This window comes from Pelmatolapia mariae, linkage group LG1, assembly GCF_036321145.2.
Source record: "Pelmatolapia mariae isolate MD_Pm_ZW linkage group LG1, Pm_UMD_F_2, whole genome shotgun sequence".
Classification (NCBI taxonomy): domain Eukaryota; kingdom Metazoa; phylum Chordata; class Actinopteri; order Cichliformes; family Cichlidae; genus Pelmatolapia; species Pelmatolapia mariae.
Window position 1 is genome coordinate 25,181,435 of NC_086227.1, and position 26,071 is coordinate 25,207,505.

Here is a 26,071-nt window from a genome sequence, read left to right on the forward strand (position 1 = left end):
GTCTGCATGTTTTAAAAGCTCTATAATGATGCATACAGTGACACATTTTATTATTCATTAACATGTTATTGTGACATGGTAGAACTTAAAAGCATGAACTCATTAGTTAAGTGCTACTTGAAAGCTCTCCATACTGCTGTCTAGTCTGTGGGGCTAAAAGTGCTGCTGGTGAAAGTGTGGTATTGCCCCCCCCTCCCAAAACATAGCATCACTGTTGTCAGATTCTCTGCATTGTCTGTGTGCTCTCGTATACTTAAATAACTCATTATTATGCATGCACCATTAATTTGGAATACCAGAAACAAATCGGTTGGCTTCCATTAAAAAGTGTAATGAATAAACTCTATTAATCAAATAGTTTACTGGTTCCAGTAATTATGAGTCTTGAAGGATACTGGTTATATATAGGCAGCTCTGTCTCCTTTTAAGGCCTCACGGAGAAGCAGGTGGGGAACAGTTGAAGACGGGTGGTGGTTTTGTTGGCCCTGTACTTGGTTTAGGCTGACTCCCTGTGGATTCAGCTTGACAGCCGAAGTCGCTGCAAAGGGAATCTCAAGGGGTAAGAAAATCAATTTTAAATTCAGTTTTATGCTCCTCTCTCCTCTGGATCTGCAGCTTTGTTTCAAATCCAAGTATAGCTGGTGGGATCAGTGGGATGGCATAGAAAGAACAGACCGAGGCACAGCCAAGAGATGTTTCATGCTCCTTAGTCAGAGCTATTAATGATACTCAATGTGATGAGTGATACTATATATTAATTTCATTTTATTATGAATATTAATTACTGCATTCGCGATATGTGGTGAATCATTTGGAGTAAATGAGTGACCAACAGAGGGCTGTCTGTCGGTGTGCAACGCTTGGACTTTAAATGTGTTGGCTTCATGTATACTTGAGCTCACTTATTCGCTAACAAAGATTACGCCTCAAGTTAGAAAATGTACAAGCACTTGAGCCAATGCTGAGCTACTGTATTGTTGCTACCACTAGTTTTGCATCTAGGTAGAAGTGTTTATGGTCAGACTGGAGAAATTCAAAGGTTTGCATTGTTCTGACTGAGATCTATAAAGTTTTACAGCAACAATAGAGATGTTTGGGTGTTACCTGGTGAGGTAACACCCACAGTATGTTTGCTAATACCAAATAGTCAGACAGTTACAGTAAGACTGTGGTTACCCATTTCAGGGAAAATATAATGACTGTAAAAGGGCAAAACACGAGTGATGGACATAAATAAAATATTGTGCTCCATTACTCAAATGAGAATGATTATTTTTGATGTCTGGGGATAGAGGTTGGAGGCAAGGGTTTTGTTTTTTTTACTGTGGCTGACTTTCTGCTTGGAGGATTGCCTTGGGCCATTAGAAGTGATGCATACAGTGACACTGAATCTTAGCAGTGTGTTTCAAAGACATGGAAGTAGAAATGTTTTTGCCGGTGCAGCACGTCTCAGTTGCCTTCAGGGAGGGAGGTTGGGCCGCAGTATCGCTTCACGTTTCATCTGACCTTATTTCTGGTCCCTGAGGACTATGAGGTGATGTAAGGCAGTTATACTCCCCTGTGTGTGTGGATGATGTAAGACAAAGCTACTGTATTCTCTTGCCTTGAAGTCCACATCTACTCTGTTTATATGAAACACACAACAAATGAAAAGGACTTCGGATTATACATGAGACATTTCCTGAAATGTTCTTAATAATGAACGTTTTAAATAAGCTGGAGCCAGACAGCCATAAGCAGCATGCACATAGTTGATGACACATTTAAGGATGCTGAACTGTCAGTGATACGTTTGTATGGCAGCATTTTCTTTTTCTGTGTTTTTAGTGTCAGTATTGACGCCCCTATCTTCAATAATGGATTAATGCCGTGCTATCTTAGTCACGTTACAGTAACTGTCTTCCTTTTTGTCTAATTTATTCAATTTATCTGTTAGAAAATTCTATTTATTGGCAATTGCTAAACACACAAGCCATTACTGCTATCAAACTGGTACCACACTCTTGTACTTCAGTTGCTATTCTTATCCATACTTGTCCATGCCCTTTGTTTACATTTGTGCCTGTGTGTTCCATCAATATAGTGTCATCTTGTCAGTCCTGGAGCCGACAGTCAGCTGTGTTTATGAATTTGGATGTCGGGGAATATTGCCGACTTCAACTTTCCAAAGTTTAGGAGTCTTTTTTTTTTCCTTTTAGGGTCGAGTAAATAAAAACATCATGCTGAAATGTAATTGGAAATGACTATTTTCAAAATTTCAAGCGTCTCTTCAGGAATCGTTCAGTGTTTGTCTTTGTGTTGCAAGTCTGACTTGTATGCATCAATCTTGTAATGTGTGGTGCTGGTCCAACAGGTCAATATCTACGGCATCATCATGTCAGCGTGGATCAAACGTGGAAGTTACAACCATGAATACCACCACAAACAGAGCCAGTATGTGGTTAAAGAATATAGCAGGTACCAAGAGACTCTGTATTATTTATAGTTTTAAGTTACTTAAATTGTCCTAATAATATTACTAATATTAGATGTGTAACAGTAGTAAGGTTTTGTACAACTAAACCTGCAAATGAAGCCATGTAAGCAACAGACGGACTAACCAGGTTAACATAAAGACTCTGAGGTGGTTAGTAAAAGCTTTATGAAAAGATTTCATACTTGATTAAGGTACTCCTATGAGTAAGGAAGATTTTTCATTGTCATTTTCTTGTTAACTTTATGATGAGTTTCCTAAATTTGATTAGGTTTGATACTGTAAATGAATAAAAAGGCTGCTACTGTAAAATCTGTCCTTAAATTAGTGATTTTTCTTATTATTAGTTACCATTTCTGTTTTCATGTCTGCTTGTGTGTATGTGCGACTCAAAAAAGAGTACTAACAAGTACTCTGGTTGCTTTGTTCCTTCTTTACTGAAACTATTTAAAAAGATTTATTATTTCCATTCCCTACTTATACTCAAAATTATATTATTTTAGATAAAACAGCCATCCCAAGTGCATTTATACCACTAAAAACAGAAGAGATGCATGAACATGTTCCCTTTCCTTCCACATGTTTACCCAATCTCCTTTAAAGTGCACCACAAAATTTGCATGTTTAGCTGTTTTAAGGCAAATCTCTGTGTGACACAAATACTAAGAGTCACTCCTGGTCAAGGTCAAGGATAGGCTCATCTCCCTGACTTAAAATGCTGCATTGCTGCTCCTGCCCCAGATGGCAGATCACCGTACCAACTGTTGTTTGTTGCTGCCAGCTTTCAAGATCCCCTTGACTTTAGGGGCTGAAGGGCACTTCTGGTGGCAGTTGTGGAGTTACTTTTTGTCTGAAGGGTTTTGTTTTTTTAAAGAACAGAAATGAACAACACTGCTATGGAGTATCCATAATGTTATATACAAATAATATTACATCAGACTTTAGCCAAGATCTTATATGTTTGGCAAATAAGCTGCTAAAAGTGAGAGTTGTGCAATGGCTGTGTGATTAATCAAGATCTAGGCAAGTTTAAAAAAAAAACACACAAAAAAACTGCAGGTGTCGAGCAGTGAGGTGATAATTTGTAATTTGCCCTCTGTTCAGTGTGACTCTTAAGACTCTGACAGCCGTGATCACATGGCAAGAGGGGTCATAGATTCACAGATGAGTGTATGTTGATGGCCTGTTGATAGCTTCCTGTTTCAGGTCAGGTTTAGTTGTTTTTCCCCGTCCTGCATTATTCCCATAATTATTCCCTGTGTTTCAGGGACATAAACTGGGAAGCATGCATAAAATAAGTTCAGGCTAAAACCTTTCATTCTGTAGTAGTATTATAGTACTATATTTATGCTCACATTTCAGGAAGTACAATGTATGTTTGGTAGGTCAGTACTGATTAATGAGTAGAAACATGCACCATGTCCCACAGTATGGACCAAATACTATGAGGCATTTTTTAAATTACAGCTGGGAAACCAGTGTTACTTACTGTAAGAGTTTTTTTGGCAGGGACGGTCTACATCTCAAAGTAACTGATATCTTTATTTATTTTACATTAGATGCTCAATTATCAGCTTACAGGGCTCAGGTTTATCATGGTTTTAGGAAACTGACTTATTGCTGTCATTGTCTTTAGCTCTGAGGCGATGGAGGAAAGATATGAGCACAAAACAAAAACCCGCATCCAGGAAGTGGTAAGAATCTTGTAACTGTTTTAATCAAGACTTCTATATTCATTGTTTAACTGTCCTATGGATTTTATTAATATTAATGCTTTATAGTACAATATATTTTAAAATGATCTGTCATATACTGGTCTTATTGTTTGCCTGTCTAGGTAAGAACAAAATTGGATGACAAATATGTGCGTGAGGAGCCCATGATCAGGGGACCAAAGTTCCTGGTCCGACTCAGATCCCACATGGTGTTTGAAAACACTCCAGTCAAAATCTTCTGTACTGTTGAGGGCTTCCCCATGCCTGTTGTAAAATGGTAAGTCAGTCTCTACATGATTTGTTGACTCTGACTGTCACTGTGGTCTGCATAACGTGAACTTATGTAACTTAAAAACAAACAAACAAACAAAAACCCCACCCATGCTCCCAGGAGATGTAGCTTCTGACACTGAAAATCCATGATTAAGTTCAAAGTTCCCACTGTCGATATATGACTTCTTATTTGTTAGTTTTCTTTCCATATTTTGCTACCTTGTAGTACAAACTAACCACTACATTTTTGACTATTACGCTTAAGTCAGTGGAGTAACCATTGCTAGCATACTGTGTTTGTGACAAACACACACACACACACACACACACACACACACACACACACCCTTTTCTATGTGTGGGCATGGTTGTTCTTTCATTGTTGTTTCACAGTCAGTGGGAGTTCACACGCCAGTTAGGCATCAACAGACCCCTGTGATGGATGCTGAGAATCTTCCTCCTCATCTCAGGAAGGGTTCGAATAATCCCTGTAACACAGTTTATGACCTGCCTAAGGAGGAGTGACTATGCCATGGGCCCAGGGTTTGCAGCTCTGTGCCTGGTATGAAATGGGAATGCTCTCCTAATAGGCCTTGTCATAAGTGCTCTCATGTGCATATATTAGGCTTATTCACGACTTTGCATTCCAGCAGCAGATGGCTATGAATCAACATTGAGGACAGCATATTAAGAAAACAACAAATGTAAAATCACCGAAGTCTTCATTCAATATAGACTGTAGACATTTGGCTAACGCCTTATTCCCCGTAAACCTATTTAAGGGATAGCATTGTCTGCTCTAGTACAGACTATAATAGCAGATTTCAGAATCAGAATACTTTATTAATCCCTAATGAAATTATGTATGTATGTATTTGACAGTCTTTTAATGCTGCTGCATGTGCAGCATGTATGGCCAGTAACTTGGCTGTCCTCATAGCGACCTTGAGGAAATAGACGATCAGGATTTACAGGTTTCTACTGATTTGCATTATCACCTCACTCGCAATTGTGCTCATAGTCTGGTCTTTGTGGAGTCAGTCACTCGGCTAGATGAGACAGTCCGCAAGACATTTAACAACACAGTCTAATACAATTAATTACTATCCAACGTGAAAGATCTTTTTAAATTAGTGTTTGGACATAAATATTGACATTTGCTTCTTGCCATCTCAAATTGCACCAAAATAAGGCAGGAAGCACAGTTAAGGTCAAAAAATTCTTGTGGGTCAGTTTCTGATTGGATCTTTAGTCCACATCACATGCTGTGGGCATCAAGCTGTGTTTTTTATGTTTACCGCTGATCTTAATGCTGATGCAGACATGAGAGTTCTGTCTCTCATGAAGTGTCATTCCCAACTTTTTGTCTGTTGTGGTGAGGCCAAACTATAAGGTAAGAAGATGAAAAGGATGCCAGTTTTCCGGGGTCACAGGTTTCCTTAAAATCCCAAGAATAAACGTAATGAACAGCATCATGCTGTTTAGACCATAGTGAATGTCATTTTGTGGTCTTGTGGATACATCATTACATTCATACCTTTTATTACTCAATGCTTCATGAAGATAGCTATTGTTTTGCTCAATTTTAGGTATAAAGATGGAATGATCCTGGACTTGTCTTCTGGAAGATATCTGGTTGAAGCAAAAGGTGGAATCCACTCCCTGGAGATCCCAAGGTACATTAAGTTCAATAAAGGTTAGAGTTTTTGAACATATTTTTATTTATCTGCCACCAGTTTACTAATAGCAGTCATCTCATGGGACTTTATATTGTAAGGTAAAGACCCCAAAAGAGAAAAAAAATCCAATAATACAGCAGTCCAGCACAATAATGGGAAAAACGTTTCCCACTATGGTGCATCTTTCTCACAAAGGACTTTTCCTTTAACTTGGAACTTTAAGAATGGGTCACAATCTAAAACTCCCGTCTCTTTCTGTCCACGTCTGTACAGCTCTCTCCCTCTCCTTGATGTTACTTTTTTAAATTTACATTTTACAAGACATCCCAACTTTTTTGGAAATGGGTTGTAGTTTGCCTGTACTTGTCTGCTTCTATGTTTTCTTCAGATGAAGTGCACTGAGTTACAAGGCCACTGGTCTCACTGCCCAAATATCGGGATTAAGAATATGTAGCGAACCACTGGAAATCTCCTCCTCCTTAATTCTTTCAAGCCCCATGCACAAAATTAGATCAGAGATGTTTACGGTCTGTCACCTGAAGGTGTGGGCGGGCTGTGTAGTTACAGTCAGGGGACTGGAGCTTATCCTACTCTCCCTCCAGTCTGTGGAAGCTCAGCTGTTCAAGTGCTGACCTCAGTGGTACGTGATACTCCAGGAATCTTTCAGGCCATTGCTGTTTCCTTACTTACACACTGTACAGCCAGCAGTTAATACTCCTTGGAGAAAAAACACCCCTGAAGCACATCATACTCTTGAGCACTGCATTCTTACCATGACTTATGACTTTTTAAAATAGCTAAATAATTAAAATAACAGTTACCACAAAACTTTAGCATGGCATTAAGCAGGGTTAGAAATAGACAGCAAGAAGTTAAATTACATATAGACACCTCTCGAGTCCTACACCTACACACTGTATAGCTTAAGTTATTTGTGAGTTAATGAGAGTGCATTCACTGTTCTCCCCCACATTACTTTTGCTAATAAGATCCTCTTTCATGACTATATCAGTTTATGAATTTGTCACAGGGTCAAAGTCTCATGTCACATGCTAAAGGTGTAACATATGGCTGTGGAAAAGTGAGAGGTATGAGCAGAAACAAAAAGACCACTTAAGTTTTGTAACTTGCCAGAATGGCCAAAGATCTGTAGCTACACTACTCTAAAGAAAACAAATCCAGTAACCTCTATGTAAATATAACGTAGAGAAAGCTTACCAGACACAGTGTTTATGATGAACTGCATTGCAGCTCTAACATATTGGCAGATTATAAAATCCGCTCACACAGAAGATACAATTAACCCCCTGCCCTGTGGCTTTGTTTCCAACTCAAAGGACTATGCACTGAGTATTCTGCAAGCATTACTTTGTTTGTCAGGTGAGATTTGGCACATGGTGTTTCCTAAAAGGAAAGCTGTGGGTCTAAACCAAAACATTCTCTAAATAAGTAAACCAAGCATTGTTAGTTGATCTGTGTGTGAGAATGGGGCTTTACACAATCTGTGCTCTGTCTTCTCCACTGCTGATTATCCCTGGCAACATGAAGCATTCATGTGGGGAATAATTGCTCATTTGGTGAAGTGGATTCATATACGCTGTAGCAGCAAATGCACAGTGGCAATGTGTCAGTAGAGAGCAGTTAGTCCTGTCAGGGCAGATCTTCTAATATGTAGCTCACCTGCTATTTAGGCAGTTTCAGTCATTTCACAGATGACTGTAAAATCCATAAGATTGCCATGAAGTCCCAGAATTTAGCTAAGTATACTAAGTATGATACAGTGCTCAATCACCATTTTGTTTATGCTCTAATCTGTTGCAATCTGTTGGGAAATCTTTTGATCAAAATGCAACCATTTTATGTTTATTCTGTGCTGCAGATGCTCAACTGATGATACAGCTCAGTACACTGCTATGGCTGTAAACCTCCATGGACAAGCCTCCAGTCAGGCCTCCATTATTGTGAAGAGTAAGTCATTCAATCTGATAACCAGAGGCTTTAAGTGTAAAGCAATGGACGTGCAAAAGGGTTGCACACGCTGACTCTCATACACACACAAGCCAACCCCCAAACTCTAGACCAGATGCAAGAATGTAAACATTTGTTTATAGTTTAGTGTTGCTAACTGACTTAGCCAAAGTACCAAAACACCCCAAGTCTGCCACCCATTCTCACGATCTACCACTCTTTTGCTACGATCCATAGCTTGCCTCAATCAACTCAATAAAGACTTTGTGAAACCAGTGCTATACTTGTGACACTGAGAGGTTAACTTACATCAGGGACTGTACACTTGACAAGGTGTACACAAACTCTTGATATGGAGCAGGCAACATGCCCAGACCAATCAGAAGAAACCACAGTGATGTGTGAGCAAAAGCACCGCTTGTACTCCATAAATCAAATTCCAGTAATTATTTAATTGATGCTGCCTCACGATCATATGCTATGCCTCCAAGCAGAGAATATCCAACTTCCTTTGGTAATGATATTTCAAGTTGGGTTGATAACACTTTTGTGATTATTGTGGCAAATAGCGATGAGACTGATTGCTGTAAGCAAATAGGGAACTCTGTGACAGGAACTAGGTCTAACTAGGAAACCATGGACGTGGTTTTACAGTAGCAACCTATTAAGCACAATAATCGAAATACAATCACACCCCAAATCATAACCCACTATTCTCTAAATAGGAAGGCTAATTCACTATGGGACCATATGTTACAAAATCAACCCTAATTGTGCAAAACAGGATTTAAAACTAGCAAATTAAATCATAACTTAAACTTGGGTTAACATGTGGGTCACTTCCCCAATAAACATACAATCAGACCCCCCACCCAACACAGACACACACACACACAGACCACGGGATTCTCCTTTTGCTGACTTTGGCTTCACTTCTGAGACTAGAAGCTACTTCACAAAGTGTCTATACCTACAGCTGAGTGTTTACTATGATGAGTTACTTGTGCAATTAGCAACATTTCAACAAATTACATGTAGGGTTATTTTATAATAAATGTTATTCATAAAAAAAAATGTAATCATATTTAGATGAATCATACAAATCTGTAACTGCACATCTGTATTATTTCAACTGGCTGTTGCTGCCAATCACACACAACGTTTACTGTTTTTTGTTGTTTTTTTGTGCAGGATTCAAGCAGGAGGAAGAGTCCTGTTCATATGCATGGCTGCCTTATGCAGGTAGGCAAAGTAATTACCTCCAGAGAACATCAGCACTAGATTTTAAAATACTCATAAATTACAACTGTGATACAATTATATTATTTAATATGAGTTAACATAATATTCCTCTATTCTCCTTTCAAAAGAGCGTGTGAAGCAACATGCTGTTACCACCAGTTCTACTATCTCTTTCATATTATCTCTCTTCTTTGCCCCAGCTTCTATGCTTCCAAAGATCCATTACACTAAAATCCACATTACGTTTTTGGAGACGTTTGGACCAGTGTTCGCTACTGAGGGTGAATCTGCCACCCTTTCTGCTACCATGACCCTGGAGCCCAACCTGGCAAACCTACAGCCTGAGGCACAGTGGTACAGAGATGGTAATTGATATAAAATAGCACTTTATGATACAGTAATTACCCTATAATTGCTAGTAATATATGCTAAATGCCACAGTGACTGCCTGACCCAATCTAGCCGACATGCAGCCAGAGGCACAGCAGTGGAAAAATTAGAAAATGTTATGGACACTATTTTTATTGCCTATTAATTATACCAAAAGCAGTTAAGTAGACTCAAGTAATATCACCCCAAATTTGTAAGCCGTTTCATTTGCTACGTGTGTGTCTGAGGTATAAAAGAAAATTCTAGCTTATTTTTGTTGTATACAGAAAGGCTTTATTTACTCAAACTTGATGTTTCATTATTTTAGCATTTTATAGTTGAGGTTCATAAGAGTTATGCGGTGAAGCTGAGTCAATGAGCCTGTCTCATTTTTCCTAGACACTCGTCTGTTTGACTCTAAATGGGTGAAGATTGAAACTGGTAGAGGATTCAGCAAATTGACTCTTCCAAATCTCTACAAAGATGATGAGGGTCTCTATACCCTGCGCATGGTCACTAAAGGAGGCACCGCAGAACACAGCGCCTTTGTCTCAGTCGCAGGTAAGATGAGCCAAGCGTTGGACTGGATAAGATTAACCTATTTCTAAATCCAGTCTGGAAACTGAAGCTTAGATTTTATGAAATTGATACGGTTTTGCTGTCAACATAATACTTCTTCTGCTAACTGCTAATGCTAATTATTATTGCTTCTTATTTCTTATGAATAATCTGATTATTAAAACAATGCACGTCATCACTTCCTGTCTAGATGGTCCTCCTCCAGTCCCTGCTGCACCTGGTGCTCCTATGGACATCGAGATCCATGATGCCAATAGAGACTATGTCATTGTGTCATGGAAGCCTCCTAATACAACTACAGAGGGTCCAATCCTGGGATACTTTGTCGACAAGTAAGAGTTACTGGTATAAACGGCATAAACAGATAAACTGGCCAGCATAAAGACAAACTAATTACTTTAAGTAATCCTATTGAGCTTACTTGAGTATCAAATTACTGTTTTTTTGTCTCAAGGAAGAGGGGCAGTCCATTTTCTCTGTGCTGCTTTTTCTCATTTTTATTGCACATAAAATACACAGCTGCTTTTGTTTATTTATTCTGTCCCTCATATTTTAACCTAAACAGAGCAGGAATGGGCATGCTCTGCTACCTATCGGCTACTTTCCATTCTTTTTCAATCTGCATTTTTTTGCTTAGGAAGCTCTTTTCCTGCGTATGTCTTTTTTTTTGTCTAGCATCATAATGAACAGATAATTTCAGCACAAGTGCTTTCAGTGAGGCTCCAACAGGTACACTGTTCTGATCTCATATACCGATCAGCATTTTTTAATTATATGGTAGCATACACAAACACATAAAACATCCATTATAAACTTGTACACATATTATTCTTTGCAATAGTTACATGTTTATAATAACTCTATGCCATACTAGTATTTTGTCAGATCTTTCTATTTGCATTCATCTCATTAACTCTGCGGCCCTCTCATCTTTTCTCTTCTTAGATGTGAGGTTGGAACTGAAAACTGGACCCAATGTAACGATCACCCCATAAAGATCTGTAAATATCCAGTGTCTGGGCTGTTTGAAGGGCACTCCTTCTACTTCAGAGTCAGAGCTGTTAACTCCCATGGAATCAGCAAACCTTCTCGTATGTCTGATCCCATCACTGCGATGGACCCCACTGAGTTTGAGAGGCTTCACGGTGGGTTTAACGACAGTAGTACAGAGAAATGTCTAAGCTCACCTTAAAAATACAGTGTTTTGAAGTTTTGCCATGTGTCATGTTGTCATTATTGTAGTCACTATTGTTTGAAATTATAACTGTCTTCTTGTTTCTTGCTAAACAGTTATTCACATAGAATTACAATCAGACCTGATTTAAAGCACATAGTTACATAATATGTGTTTTTTATTAAATTATGTCATATTATACTTATCTCATGCTTTTATTTGGGGGCAGGTTAGACTTGTAAAATACACACTAATCAGTCTATTTTATAGCATTAGATACGGTACATGTTCAGCTCCTATATAAACAACAAATTTGTATTTAAAATGATCTCAAAAAAGGTCAGTATCAATTACAAACACATGATGATCATCTCTTTATCTTCCTGTAGCCAAAAGGCTTGGAGGAAGACTGGATATCGTGTCTTACCACGACGAAGTTGAAGGTGGGTTTGAATTGAAGTTGATACATACATTCTGATGCTTGGTTTAAACTTCAGCAGGTTGTCTTGACCATGTCTCCAAGCTGAAATGCAATGAGTTGCTGGCTTGTGATTGGTTGATTAGATATTTTTGTTAAGCAGTTGAACAGATCTACGCAAGGAATTGACCGGCTTGTGTATTTGTTACGCTGTTTATAATATTTATTGTATTTCTAACATTTTCAGTTCTGTTTGTTTGTAGCTGAAGGAAAGCCTCCAGGTGTTCCATCAGGAATTAATGCCTCAGAAACAGACAGGACCTATGTTGTTTTGAGCTGGAAAGCCCCAGCGTACACCAACAGGGCTCCCATGTGGTACTACATAGAAAAGGTAACAAACAATGTCATATTCTAATTCACTGACTTCCCCCTCAACAGTTGTTTATAGTTTGACGAAGCAGTAACAGCAGTTTTTTCTCCTTTGTATTATGCAGCTGCATTAACTTGTGTGCCTAAACTATTTTTACAGGTCTTCTGTATAACACATATAGAGACAAGCCTTGAAAAAATAAAATACATTTTTAAAACGTAAACAAACTTGCTTCCATGTCTCCGTCTCTCCACAGTGCATGGCAGACAGTGGCGCATGGCAGCGCGTTAACACCCAGGTCCCTATTCGATCTCCTCGTTATGCTGTCTTTGACCTGGCAGAGGGAAAACAATATAAGTTCAGAGTTTTGTCTGCTAACATTTATGGGACCAGTGAGCCATCAGAGCCAACTGGACCTATTCAGACTCAGGAACTCAAAGGTTTGCCTCCATTTTTCCTTTCCTGTTACACAGCAGTAGTGTTTATTATTACCAATTACCAGATGCAACACCTTTAATTGTATTTATGTGTTACTTCATGACAAAATGTGGTGTGGGTGATCTTCTGAACTGCTTACTACAAAACGTTATCAATATGTCAGCTGAGAGATTTTAAAATAGCTTTATGACTGTTAACAAGTCAGTCATGAAATGTTTCAAACATGAAGCTGACATAAAAATTATGGTCAGGTGTAAGAGGGCTGTGGTATAGATACTGAGTAGCAGCCATTTGAAAACCAGAAGATTCCTAATATAAAGTATCCTTAATTGTAATTACAGTATTATGTAGCTATTTTTTTTTATCAATTGCAGGTGTACCATCCGCTCCTGGTCAGGTGATTGCAACAAGGGAAACAGACACCTCTGTCCTCATCCAATGGGCTCCGCCAAAGGAACCTAATAATTTGATTGGTTATTACATTGACCAGTGTGTGCAAGGATCCAAGAACTGGACCTCAGCCAATCACAAACCTCACAAGAACACCAGGTATGTTTCTAGCGACACACAAACACACTGTTGGGCTCAAAAATTGATTTTTTTTCTCTGGCTGCTTATTACACAATGGGCTTTGCACGTTTGTGTCTCTTCAGGTTTGTGGTTAGTGGTTTGACCACAGGAGAAACCTACGTGTTCCGCGTCCAGGCTATCAATGAGCTGGGTCTCAGTGATGAATCCCAGGAGTCTGCACCTTTGACTGTCAAGGCTGCCCTTAGTCAGTAATGCCAAATATTTGCTCACTACTGCAGATGTTAACCATGATAACTGCCCCAAACCTTTTCATTTGAAAGAATTAAAACTCAATACTGTTCTTACAGCCACCCCATCTGCTCCTTATGACATTGCACTGCTGTACTGCGATGGCCATTCAATGATTCTGAACTGGAAGAAGCCTCTTCACTCTGGAGGAGCAAAGATCAAAGAGTATTATGTGGACAAAAGACGTAGTGGAACAACCATGTGGAGGGAGGTTCATATCCCACCAATCACAGAGAGAGTTTATAAGGTATTTGGACTCTTTTTTGTAACATTCAAACATCAAAACAAACAGAAGAGGGCCACAATTTTGCATACATACTTGCATACTCTTCTTATATATCATACAAAAGTTAAGATACATTTTATTTTATTTGGGATGGTCTGATTATTTTGTGCAAAACTGGCCTGTTCAACTCTGAAAGCGGCATGTCCATTTTGTTTAAATTGATAATGATAACTAGGATTTTAGTTAACCATGTAACATTTTATTAAAAGGTGGAGAACTTGACAGAGAGAGCAGTCTATCAGTTCCAGGTTTATGCAGCCAACCTGGCTGGTCTTGGGCCAGCGTCCAAACATTCAGAAGACTTTACATGTGATGCCTGGACAATGCCAGAACCTGGTTAGTAAATTTCACTTTTTAGTGACTGACTTCAAACTCTGAGTCAAAAGTGAAGCTTTTACACTTCTAGAGAGGTAAATATGGAATTGTTGTTCTTCTCCTCTCATCATCTGGCTCATATAGGCCCAGCCTATGACCTGACCTTTTGTGAAGTGAGAGATAATTCATTGGTGGTTGAGTGGCAAAAGCCTGTCTACACTGGTTCTGGACCAATCACAGGCTACCATGTTGAGTATGCCAAGAAGGGTACTGCTAATTGGATCACAGCCAACGAAAAAGCTGCCAGTCACCGCTTCCTAAAGGTGAGGGCATCACTGTTCCAATCTATGAATCATATAGGTTACCCTCCACTGCTCAAGGTGATGAGAAGGACTGCTCATCTAAGATTTTACTCAAGCACGCAAGACAAAAGAAATTGGAATAACACTTTCAATTTACAATATAACATATAGGTTAAACTAAATGTTGGCACTGCTTAAACAAGTGTAAACTGCAGTGCATCATGTTTATTATGTAACAGTGTGTTTCTTCATCTTTACTGAACTTGTTTTCCCCAAAAACATCAATTTTCATCCACTTTTTACAGCACTTTATCTACCACTACCAAAAATGCAGCAGTGTAGGTACAAAAAACTGTGTGACGCTGACATCTGGTGGATGAACCAAGTAATTACTAGGTGAAATAGTACAAAAAGAAAATCTTTTAAAGGTGAATCACCTTATGTGTGATAATGGAAAGTCAGTAAAGTAAAATAAGACAAGAATAATTATAATAATACAAAGACCATTTAGTGATCTAATAAAAATATGCTTTGAAACAGTACGGAATACTCATGCCTTATTAATATTTTGGGTAAGTTGCCTAAAAGAACAAGGGGAACTATAATAATAGATCCAGCTGCTGCTGGGCTAGAGGATGATATATTTTACATTCATTCACAGCACCAAGTGATCAACAAAATAAATAGTATTGTTGGATTCAGAATAAAATGTACTGTTATTATGTCATAATTTATTTACCTGTCAATTTTGCACAGGTTGAAAGTTACCACACCCATTTACAGACGTTCACACCTCCACTCCCCCTTGCAACAACAGATTGTCTGTTTGTGTCCTAGGTAACAGGTCTGGAGGTGGGCACTACCTATGTGTTCAGAGTGCGTGCAGTCAATGCTGCAGGAGTGGGTATGGCCTCAATGGCCTCTGACCCTGTGACTGCCAAGGCCGTGGCAGGTAACATTTAACAGCAGACAGAAACTGAATACCTTACTAAAATGTAGGGTATTAGAATTCATAAATATGTGTCTCCAAGTTTCTCTTTGTATCTTTGTAAAGCATACAAAGTGCTATGGTTTTGCTTTGAGTGAGTGTTGCACTATTGTTGACAGTGGTGAAGGCAAGAGTTTAAGAGCGAGTGGACACATGTGATATCAATCCATCAAATATCAAAGCTCACATTAATAGCTGTCTAGGCTTTCTGGGCATTAACTGGAGACAAAAATGGATAGAGTCTAAAAACTATGTTTGTCTGTGTATTGAAGGTTCCCAGGAGGTGTCCTGTGTGGTGGATGAGAAGTCAGGTGACATTGTTCTGTCATTCGAGTCCTGCCAGATAAATGAAGGCTCCAAGTTCATCTGGAAGAAAGATTATAAAGAAATCACAGATTTCTCTAAAGGGGTAGTGATTAAATCTGAGGGCACCCAGTAAGACCACAGTCACACACACACACATATATAACATGCATATGACATCAAACAGTTGCATTCAATTTCAGCTTGAACAATCTCTCTGACTGTGTGTGTCTGAGTTTCTCTTCCGCCCTCCACTGCAGCTCTAAGCTGATCTTCAAGAACCCAGATAAGGAAGACTGTGGGACGTATTCTGTTTCTGTCACAAACACAGAGGGAGTGTCATCCAGCTACACAATCTCTAATGAAGGTAGGTTCTATTCATTGCTATGTAAGGATGGCTCTGATGCTTAGGCACCCAGTCAACTGTCATGCAAAATTTGAAAATCTGTAAGAGAATCTGCAACTTAGACTTAATGAAATCTCTCATGTTTATGTTTATTTGTATTCTATACTCATGGCTCATTTGCCCTTGTTGACATATGGTAATTTGCGATGTTGCCATTATTATCTTAATCATCTCATCGCATTAGTTTGCATTCCATATCCGTTTCCTACCTCTGTTAAACTATTGCATGCAAATACCACTCATGCCTTGATCGTGAAAATTTGAACAGCTGTAGAGCAACACCCTAATAACTACATCAAAAGCGCAGACTTGAGCCAAAATCAAAAGAAAACTGTATCGGAGAACTAAGGCAGTGTGTAGAATGCAATATAAGATGAAAGCAGTGAGAGCATACTTAAAAACAATCACCCTGGCATGTAGGCAACAAACAGTTTCATTACACATCTGATGATACTAGCAGAGTGCATTATTTCTCCAAGCTTGGGGCACTGAACATGTTTTACCACCAGATCTTCGTGGCAAAAGGATTTCTGTCAGAAAGCTTCACAATGCTTTTCCTTCTATTGCACCAGTTTGCTACGAGGCTATAATACGTGGCTTCCACTGATTGCTTCCCATTCGGCCTACAGTTATTCCACTGTAACTCGCAATAATTCTAGCACGCAAGGATTCATTTATTTCAGTTATATCACAGGTACTTGGTGAGGCTCCAATAATACAACAACTCATAATACAGTCTGTTTCAGGGTAAGCATTCAGGGCCAGTTATGAGTCACAATGTAATTTTGTTCTTTCAGCTTTAATCTTCAGTTTTAATGTTTTTTTTTTCTTGATTTTCCTCTCCCTGACTTATCTGGTACCTCATTGAAGCTAATGGTAAAATTAGACCAATGCATAAAATGTCACATGTATGATAACTGCATGTCTGTGTCTATAAAATAATGTGTCTGTGCCTTATAGAGTTGGCAAAGATGCTGGCGCTCAGTTATGATATCAGACACCCAGGTAGGTACCTTTGGCTGACTCTTTCAATCTCTCTGAGTTTCTCTCTCTTTGTCCTTTTAATCTCTTCTTTAAAACTTTCTCCTCTGAGTCTTAATCTGTCTTACCTGCTCACTTCATTTCTCGTTCTCCCTCTTTTATGCTTTTATTTTTCTTTCTTCTTCTGCCTTTGAAGATTTCTGATTTCTTTATTTTTTTCTCTTTTTATTTGATCCAAAAAAAAAAGTCTTACCTGCTTTTGCATCACCTGCCTAAGCTCTTCTCCTTCTCCTGTCCTCTCCTCCTTCGTCTCCTCATTAAACAAGGACAATAATGTTTTGAAACCCCTTACCCTTCCTCCTTCTTGTCCTCTAGTCATCCCGCTGAAGTCTGAGTTGGCCTATAAGATTCTGGAGAGAGGCCGAATGAGGTTCTGGCTGCAGGCTGAGGAGATTTCTTCCAATGTCACCTACAAATTCTTTGCAAACAACAAGGAACTGTCTGGAGCTGATGTAAGATACATCTTAGTTTACCTGCAGATTGTAGTCAGTTCCTACCTATGCCACTCTCCCTATGCAGTACTTGAAATTCATGGGTGTAGAAAGTCATGCAAATGGAAAATGAAGTCCGGAAAATGATATATCAGTTAGCCAAGTAGTCTTCTTTCAGCTGTAATTTTTGCGAGGCTTAAACTGAAAGGTCCCAAAGTATGGGCTAAACCAGGGGTGGGCAGTCTCAGTCCACGAGGGCCGGTGTCCCTGCAGGTTTTAGATCTCACCATGGGTCAACACACCTGAATCACATGATTAGTTCGTTACCAGGCTTCTGGAGAACTTCAGGACATGTTGAGGAGCTAATTTAGCCATTTAAATCAGCTGTGTTGGTTCGAGGACACATCTAAAACCTGCAGGGACACCGGCCCTCGTGGACTGAGATTGCCCACCCCTGGGCTAAACCATTTAAGTGAGCCTTGCAAATAAAAACAGAAGAGATGAATGATTTATTTTCTAGCTTCAAGGTGAACAACCTACGTTTCTATCAAGACAATAGTTCAGTCAGCTGTTTTTAACTACACAAAAGTTATGATAGTCACAAAGTCTGTCGTCAGGTAGGCTTTTTAAAATTACAACTCTATTTTTCTGCAGCCCAACAAGATGGGTCATGACGTCGCTACAGGGATCATTGAGTTCATCATGGATCATTTCACTGAGGAGCATGAGGGGACATATACCTGCCAGATCACAGATGGAGGAGGAAAGGCACAGAGCTCACTGGTTCTGATTGGAAATGGTAAGAGGGGCCAAGGTTTACTGCTGTCCTACGATCAGCCTTTCAAATGTGATTCCAACCCAGTCAGACCCCATAAAACCTGCAGTATCCGACTACATTCAACAAAAAAAGAACAATAACCTCTGGACTGTAATTTTTTTTTCTCTTGGTTGGATTGCAGCTGTATCAAACCACAAATGTATATTAAGTGGATGTGTGCAGAAAGAACTTATCACAACCTCTTATTTTTCAGCGTACTAATTAGGGGGTATGCTGTCAAGCCTAAGCCAGGAGAAACACAGACATGTAGCAGAGAGTGTATAGAATGGGCTTTTTTGTATGACAGTAGACTTAGCATCTGCTGCATTAGAGATACCATTATGGAAATGTATTAAGCCCGTTAGTGTAGAGAAGGGTTTGAACTTCATGTCTATAGGACTCCCTAAGATTCAACTAAAGACGCTTGATTTCATAAATTATGATTCTGCTCTCATATGGGGGACCACTAAAAAAAAAAAATCTATAGCAAGACTTTGATCTTTTAATTATTCTCCGTTTATGTGTATCTGTATGTGCACATAGCTTTCAAGGCAGCACTGGCTGAGGCTGATTTCCAGAGGAGAGAGTACATCAGAGTCAAAGAGGGTAAGAAATACAAAACATCATCCACTTTTAAGCTTGTAAGAGCTTTGTTCTTAATTTAGCCTGAGACCAGCACAACACTATGTTGCCCGGGAGATAACTAATAAGTGAGCATACAGGAGAGAGGTAGACTATCTTTACATAAACTCTCGAGCTGCAACCTTAAAACCACACATCAGTTAATACAGCTTATAACAAGGTTCCTCAAGTGTTTTGTAAAAGCTTATGTCCATTTTCAAGACTTCCTCTCATGTTTCTTTTCACTACAGGCCCCCACTTTAGTGAGTTTCTATCACTTCAGATTGGGGATGACTGCTCTGTCACTTTGGTCTGCAAGGTAAACACAGTGGTACTCGATATTTATTGAATATTTACAGTCTGACAAATGGGAGGCTCACTTACTGAGCAGATATTCTATGGAGACTAAGTGTGGATGCCACAGTGCTGCGTAATGATAAGGTCCAGACAGATAATAACTCGAATTGTCAGGGTTTTTCCTGCCCTTATTAGAATGAAGTATATTATCAAGAACATTTGAAAATTAAAGTGGCCGTTTATATGCTCCGGGACAGTTAAGTTGACATCAGCATATCTTTGATTTATGCAGAGATATAGTAAATATATGCATTCATTATTTGACTGTTGAGTATCAAAACATAGCAAGCTTAAACATCAACCAGTTTTCAGAAAAATGCTCTACTTCCAATTTGGGATCATTTAGGGTATAATATGTTGCAGAAAAATATAAACAGCCTCAAGTTTTTTTGGTTGAAAGACAGGATTTATGTTTTAATCCATCAAGTGGGTGAGAATTACTGCAGAAAGTCAATGAGGTACAGTTATGTGCTAACATTTGGGAACCTCTGGTTGACTTGTTGACTTTTGTAGGCAAAAATAAGTGTACTTGTTCTGCAGCAAACAGGCATTTTAAATAACCCCTTCTTCAAATGCTAATGTACTCTTACCATTTAGTTCATTAACTAAACAGCCAAGCATTAAACTGTGTTTTACTATTTTCTCCGATTAGTATTATTTTTATATTCAGAAAACAAAAGCACCAATGCATTAACATTTAAGAGATTTGTTTTTCACTTTAATCCGTTTGCTGCAGGCATTTGCTTCCTTTGTCTTTCAAAAGCCTCGTCGACATCTCTTGATCTTCCTAAACTACCACATAAACAAGACTTTATATACAGCACATCCCTGGTCATCTGGATTTGCATTGTTCGATGAATTGTATAAAATATAAAGTGTGTGTGTGACAATAAAACTTCACTTCCTGTTTTTCGAAAATGATAATATGCAATTTTAATTGATTTTAACAGGTTGCTAACTTGAAGAAGGAATCAGTGTTTCACTGGTTTAGAGAAGACACGGAGATCATCCCGGATGTAAAACCTGACCTGGGATCAGGAGTCTGTAAACTGCCAATTAAAGAGGTAAGAGCACACTGTGGCACTAAAGACTATGTTTTTTGGGGGGGTTTTCCAACGCTGTCTTCGTGGTGTGTTCAAAATTGACAAATCTGCATTCCCTATGTCACACTGTTTCTTCTCCAGTTTTCACTGAAGACAGCAGGAATTTACAAAGCCACCATCAGTGATGACAGAGGAAAAGATATGAGCCAAATAAACATTTCTGGAAAAGGTAAACATGTTCTCTATTTTTGCAGTTCATCTTACCACTTAATAAAAATGACAAGTTCACTGTCTGGATAGTTAGCTTGATGTCTTACTGAGCAACTATAATTGTTTACCTAGAGTGTATTATTCCTATAAAAAGAATAAATAAAATGCTTGACATGGGGAAAAAATGTATAATGTTATAAACTATTTCTTTTTTTCATTGATTTTTCCTCAAAAGCAGCAGGATACAAAGCAGATATATTACCATACTGAAAAACAATTTTTCCTATTTTTTCTAAACAAAACCACAACACAAGAAAAAAGGAAATAATAAAAAAGCCTCGGTCTACAAATTACATCTTGAATGATTCATACATTATGATTGGTGCCAAAACTGTTAAAATTAGTCAGAAACATTTTTTGTCAATTCCAAAAGGCAGCTCCCCTCTAAAAATATCTCGTCTCCCTTTTTTATTCTACGTGTCACTTGTTTGAATGTAACTATTTTGCATGCAGTTTGATCTGCTATCCAAAATAGCTCAGATTGCTTGATTTCCAATGCGTTAATATTATTTTACATCCTGATGTCATAGCCAGTGGGACCCATAACCTCTTCATTTCACTTGGTCTGATATTATGTGGTAACAGACCCAGAACACTTAAAACTGGAGACTTGGTCAACTGTGAGTGAAACAACTGATTCAATAGGTATAATAGCTTCCCAGAATAACACTTCATTTAAAAAAACAAAACCCAAAAAACCCCACTTTCTCAAATTTCTCACAGATGTTGACGTGCCTCGTAAGTTTAATATTTTTGATATGTGAAGATGTTTATATATGAATTAACTGAGACTGAGCTTCACATGAACAAGTATGCCAAGAGACAATCTTTCTCACCCACATCTTTTTCTCAGTCTACCTAAATCCTTCAAACTAAGGTGACTCTTAAAACACCGCATAAAACATTCTCTTTTTTGCTAGGCTATTTAGATGATTTAGTTAGAGTGTCAGGGTTATTATTTATTGTACTAAAACAAATGTATAGTGTTAAGTCTAATTGTTGAATGTTGTCATTGTGTTTCTTAAATTTGTAAAGTCTGAGTTCAAACTATAGGATCAAGACATTCCTTTGTCTCTGACCACCTCTCCAGCCACTCTGTGCTGGGGGAGGTTTTATTGCAGATACATCCTATCTGAAAGATCTGTTTCTTGTGTTGTAAGCTTCCTGCTTTTATGACCCTTTTGGTCAGCAGGAGGTCACACAAACGCACCCCCATGACACACACACACTCTCACATGCATACACACACACACGTTCTTGCACATGCATACAGGTGCTTACACATACACACATATAGTGCCTTGTCTTAGAACCATTGGGGGGGTTTACGAGGGGAGGTGCTTTTGCTGTGATGTGTATTGTAAACAGTTGTCAATAAAAAGGCTACGAGGACAGCTGCTCTATGAAGGATTTGGGCTTCAAGAGCTGGTTCTTGACCAAAGCCTCTTCCTCGTTAGTGAGTTAAAAACCAGTTGAAGCTGTTCTGTTATGTCTTGCGTTCTTCATGAGGAATAAGTCTGTAAACTAGCGGGGCATGTGGAAACACAGACCCAACATATAGGAGTTTACATATACAAAATATATGTAAAGTCTTTCTGAACATGTAATGAAACACCTGCTTTTTCTAAAAATGCTTCTCTAACTACCATTCTTGCCATGTTACATGGTGCTGAAAGTGTACTTCACAAGACAAATGCAGGTATTTACACTGTTTCACTGTGTTGGGTTGGGAAACCATAAAGTAACAGATTCCCATGTTTTCATTAAACCTTTCCTTACTGAGCTCTGAATGCAGCCACCAGAGAGCAGCATCATGCCTTTCCATCCTCTTGGCTCCGTCTCTGACCCCATGTTCCTCTGCCTTTCTTCTAGTCTTTGACGATGCCATAAACAAGCTCAGCCAACTGGCTGGTAAGTCGCTGCATTCTGCACACAGACACACACACCAATAATCTCATAAAGAGACATCCATGTTAAAAACGGTACGACACACCACCAGCACCACCCTCTACCCACTGTAGGGATCCAGTTCAAATTATCTAAATTTAACATGGCACCATCAAAACCCCAGTGATGAGAGATTTGGTAGATCCATCATCAGGCTGATATGGGTCTTGTTTTAAAAACCCTCTGCTACATACACACACACACTTATCAGCGTGTGGCAGAAGTTGTCATGCTGGAAGCATTTGGCCATCGTGCCATCATGTGGTGAAATCACTTTAAAATTCCACTGCGCTGTCACAGTGACAGTGTGGAGGAGCATCTTACTCCTATTTTAAGAGACAGTCACTTGACAGCTCTGCAGCAACTGTTACAGCAGTGGTTGCAGAGGAGAAGAGGGTTCATTACTGTGATAATGGGAAACCATGGTGATGTGACCAGGTGGATGACACACTTGCCCACTTGTAATGTGCAGTGAGGAAAATCCGACACAGACATTGTGTAGTATAAAATGCCCTTTTAGGTATAACGGCTTAAAAAAAAGTTAATAAAACCTGTCATGGTTGAAGTGCTTTACTGAGTGCCAGGATATAAACAATCTGCTCTTTGCTTCATTAGCAGAATTTTCCTCTCCAAGCTGGACAAAAGGGAATTTCAAAATAGATCCTACAAATGGCTGAAAATGGAAGTTTATTTTTATTCAATTAATTCATCTCTGCATGCAGTAGCTTTCACAGCATAGCGAGGTCACAGAGTCCAGCAGCTGGAGGAAAACATGTATCTTACTTTGATTTCAAACGTGGTCCTCACAACCTCCATCGCCTCCATTACCTCCTCCAGGAGCCAGTGCAGCAGAGCTTGTGATAAACTGCACAGCAACAGGCATTCAGCTGCAGTGTCACATGAAGTACTACACCTCAGAGATGAACATCACCTGGTATCATGGGTAAGGAATTAGATTAAACACAGAATTAACACCGCCTCACAAATACAAACATAATACCAAATAGTTGGAGTACGAAGATGAAGATAAGGAACGGAGGAAGAAAATACGCATAACTCCAGTATTTGTCGTGCTGGTAGTTGTTTTACTAGAGTATTCTTTTAAGTCCACCTATAAACATGCTGACCACAAACGCATTATTCTGGTTTTCCCTCAAGTTAAACTGCCGCGAGTGGGAAAAACAATAAGCCGCATAATAAAACTTCTGATGGGCTATTGGCAAGTGGTTTCATTATCCCTGTTATTGCAGTAAAATTGCCCTGTTTTGTGACAGAAATCACACAGCTATTATTTTCTATAAAGAAGGAAGGCTTTTCTGCACTTAAAAGCACTCCAGTTCACTCCAGAGATTATAAAATGTTAATAAATGGGTTCATAAAAGAAAAACAAGTGGACCGAACAATGAAGTAAAACTGAATAAAAATTATGAAGATTTTATTTTAAAACATCTCACTGTCTTTTCTGTGGGTTCGTGTAAGAGCAAGAGGTCGGCATGACATTAGCGAGGCATGTAAACATGATTTTCATTTACCTCACTCGCTCAAATATAACCCCCCACCACACAAACACACACACTAACCTCTCTTTTCTTCTCCTCAGTGAGACTAAACTCTCCCACAGTGACAAGATTGTGATTGGTGGAACCCCGACTATGGCAACAATGGAGGTATTATCATCTTCTATACAAAGCTGAACAGTATATGCTTCGGAGGAATCTCACACATCAGTAACTTTATGACAGTAAAGCACCTCAGACATTGGTGCTGCTGCTCGTCTGTGTTGCTTGTAAAAGTCCTCAAAGTGTCTTTGCAGAGACGAGGAAACTTCGAGATAAATTAAAGGGATAATCACAAGGGAAAGCTAATGAATAAAAATGGTTTAAAATTCATTAAAGTTGATTAAGTAGCGTGTCTTCCGATCGTTTTGTCAGAAAGCTTTATAATTGTAATTAGCCTACCTGTTAAATTAATCTCATTTTAAATCATAGCTCAAAACACGCAAAGCAGAAATAAATACCAAGACACTGAGTTGATGCCTCTGTCGTCATGTGGCTGATCGTTTTTCGCTGATTGATTCACAGGTAGTTGAACCAGTGGAGAAGGACAAGGGCAAGTACTCCATTGTGATCACTGACCCTGAAAACTCACATAAACGCACACTGGACCTCAGCGGTGATGGTCAGTACTTTCAGTACTTTTCCACTCTTATTTCCTTCCCTCCTGAGTCAATTCCTGTTTTTATCGATAACTCTGTAAAAAGAGGGTAGAAAATAACACAGTCACTTGTTTTTATGGCTCTCTTTCAGCGTGTAGTCTCTCTGGTTATACTTCAGATAGTCTTTGAGTATGAAAGTCTCCAGTTTTCACTTTTAAAAAGAATTCAATGTTTGGACAGCTTGGCTGCTTGTCAGTTACATACATTTTAGTGTGGATCGGATTACATACACAATAATGCAAAAGTCTTGAGTTTGAAAGTTTGAAAGACAGAAAGCCGTGAAAAGTTTGTCTTTGGACATTAGCTGCTTTTCACTCATTTCGAGTCCAGTCCTGGTACTTGGCTAATTATAGAGGAATGGTTTTTTTGGTTTAAACCACCCAACACTGACTGTATGGAAAAAATCTCCACTAAAACTTCTCAAATTAACTTTTTTTAATGTTAAAAAAAAAACACATTTATGAGTGTTATGACTGAAAGAGTTCATTCCTCCTGTGTTTACTGCATCACTCTCATCTTAAAACTATTATTTTCTTTAAAAAAAAAAAGTTGCCATGTTCATTAGCAGGAAAAGGGAAAGATTCTGTTTTGATATTATAAAGACTATTTTGGTTCTAGGTGTGTCTAAATTTAAAGTAAAGTAAACTGGCATGTGTTGTGACAGTGACAGTTTTCTGTTTTTGTATTTAACAGTATATGAGAAAGCCTTTGCAGAGTTCCAGAAACTAAAGTAAGACTATATTCTCAAAGCTGTTTTCTTTTTTTTTTAAACTTGTGCCTTTATGTGTCAGACTGGCTCGCCTAATGATGAATCACTGCTTCCTTCACATTTGCTTCATAACTGTGAGTTTGACATCTAATAGTTCAAAGTAATGATTTCCCAGGCTACACTGTGTTCATATAAGGAAACAATAGTCTTGTTTTCCTGCTTCAAATAATGTAAAGCATGAGGTTTTCTATAAATACACGTATATTCGACTCTCTCGTTCTGATTGTATTTGAATACTAAAACATCTATTGGAAATTTCATTAACATTTGTATCTCCACATTTCAAACAGTGCAAAGCCTTCAGATCATTTGAGACGCTGCAGAAGGATTGTATGAGCCTTTGTAACCACTATATGCTCAGTGTTAATCAGTGTAGATCCATGCATCGATTAGACTTGTCACTTTAAAATATCAGTGCACTCCTAACTCCAAACTGCTACACT

General features: G+C 38.7%; 1 protein-coding gene across 1 annotated transcript in view; it reads left to right on the forward strand.

Annotated features, from left to right (window-relative positions):
- Nucleotides 1-2,374: 2,374 nt before the first annotated feature.
- myom2b (myomesin 2b) overlaps nucleotides 2,375-26,071 on the forward strand; it is a 28,207-nt gene continuing 4,510 nt past the window's right edge. Inside the window, exons 1-33 of the mRNA XM_063501264.1 lie at nucleotides 2,375-2,457; nucleotides 4,110-4,167; nucleotides 4,311-4,465; nucleotides 6,051-6,137; nucleotides 8,020-8,108; nucleotides 9,300-9,350; nucleotides 9,551-9,715; nucleotides 10,119-10,280; nucleotides 10,489-10,630; nucleotides 11,244-11,443; nucleotides 11,862-11,915; nucleotides 12,154-12,281; nucleotides 12,517-12,700; nucleotides 13,073-13,247; nucleotides 13,352-13,473; nucleotides 13,577-13,764; nucleotides 14,013-14,139; nucleotides 14,263-14,441; nucleotides 15,258-15,372; nucleotides 15,681-15,843; nucleotides 15,972-16,078; nucleotides 17,078-17,122; nucleotides 17,474-17,610; nucleotides 18,244-18,388; nucleotides 18,950-19,012; nucleotides 19,279-19,346; nucleotides 20,335-20,448; nucleotides 20,569-20,656; nucleotides 22,570-22,608; nucleotides 23,482-23,587; nucleotides 24,245-24,311; nucleotides 24,726-24,822; nucleotides 25,553-25,589. Of these exons, the coding sequence (XP_063357334.1) occupies nucleotides 2,375-2,457; nucleotides 4,110-4,167; nucleotides 4,311-4,465; nucleotides 6,051-6,137; nucleotides 8,020-8,108; nucleotides 9,300-9,350; nucleotides 9,551-9,715; nucleotides 10,119-10,280; nucleotides 10,489-10,630; nucleotides 11,244-11,443; nucleotides 11,862-11,915; nucleotides 12,154-12,281; nucleotides 12,517-12,700; nucleotides 13,073-13,247; nucleotides 13,352-13,473; nucleotides 13,577-13,764; nucleotides 14,013-14,139; nucleotides 14,263-14,441; nucleotides 15,258-15,372; nucleotides 15,681-15,843; nucleotides 15,972-16,078; nucleotides 17,078-17,122; nucleotides 17,474-17,610; nucleotides 18,244-18,388; nucleotides 18,950-19,012; nucleotides 19,279-19,346; nucleotides 20,335-20,448; nucleotides 20,569-20,656; nucleotides 22,570-22,608; nucleotides 23,482-23,587; nucleotides 24,245-24,311; nucleotides 24,726-24,822; nucleotides 25,553-25,589 (3,740 nt within the window). The remainder of the gene's footprint in view (nucleotides 2,458-4,109; nucleotides 4,168-4,310; nucleotides 4,466-6,050; nucleotides 6,138-8,019; nucleotides 8,109-9,299; nucleotides 9,351-9,550; nucleotides 9,716-10,118; nucleotides 10,281-10,488; nucleotides 10,631-11,243; nucleotides 11,444-11,861; nucleotides 11,916-12,153; nucleotides 12,282-12,516; nucleotides 12,701-13,072; nucleotides 13,248-13,351; nucleotides 13,474-13,576; nucleotides 13,765-14,012; nucleotides 14,140-14,262; nucleotides 14,442-15,257; nucleotides 15,373-15,680; nucleotides 15,844-15,971; nucleotides 16,079-17,077; nucleotides 17,123-17,473; nucleotides 17,611-18,243; nucleotides 18,389-18,949; nucleotides 19,013-19,278; nucleotides 19,347-20,334; nucleotides 20,449-20,568; nucleotides 20,657-22,569; nucleotides 22,609-23,481; nucleotides 23,588-24,244; nucleotides 24,312-24,725; nucleotides 24,823-25,552; nucleotides 25,590-26,071) is intronic.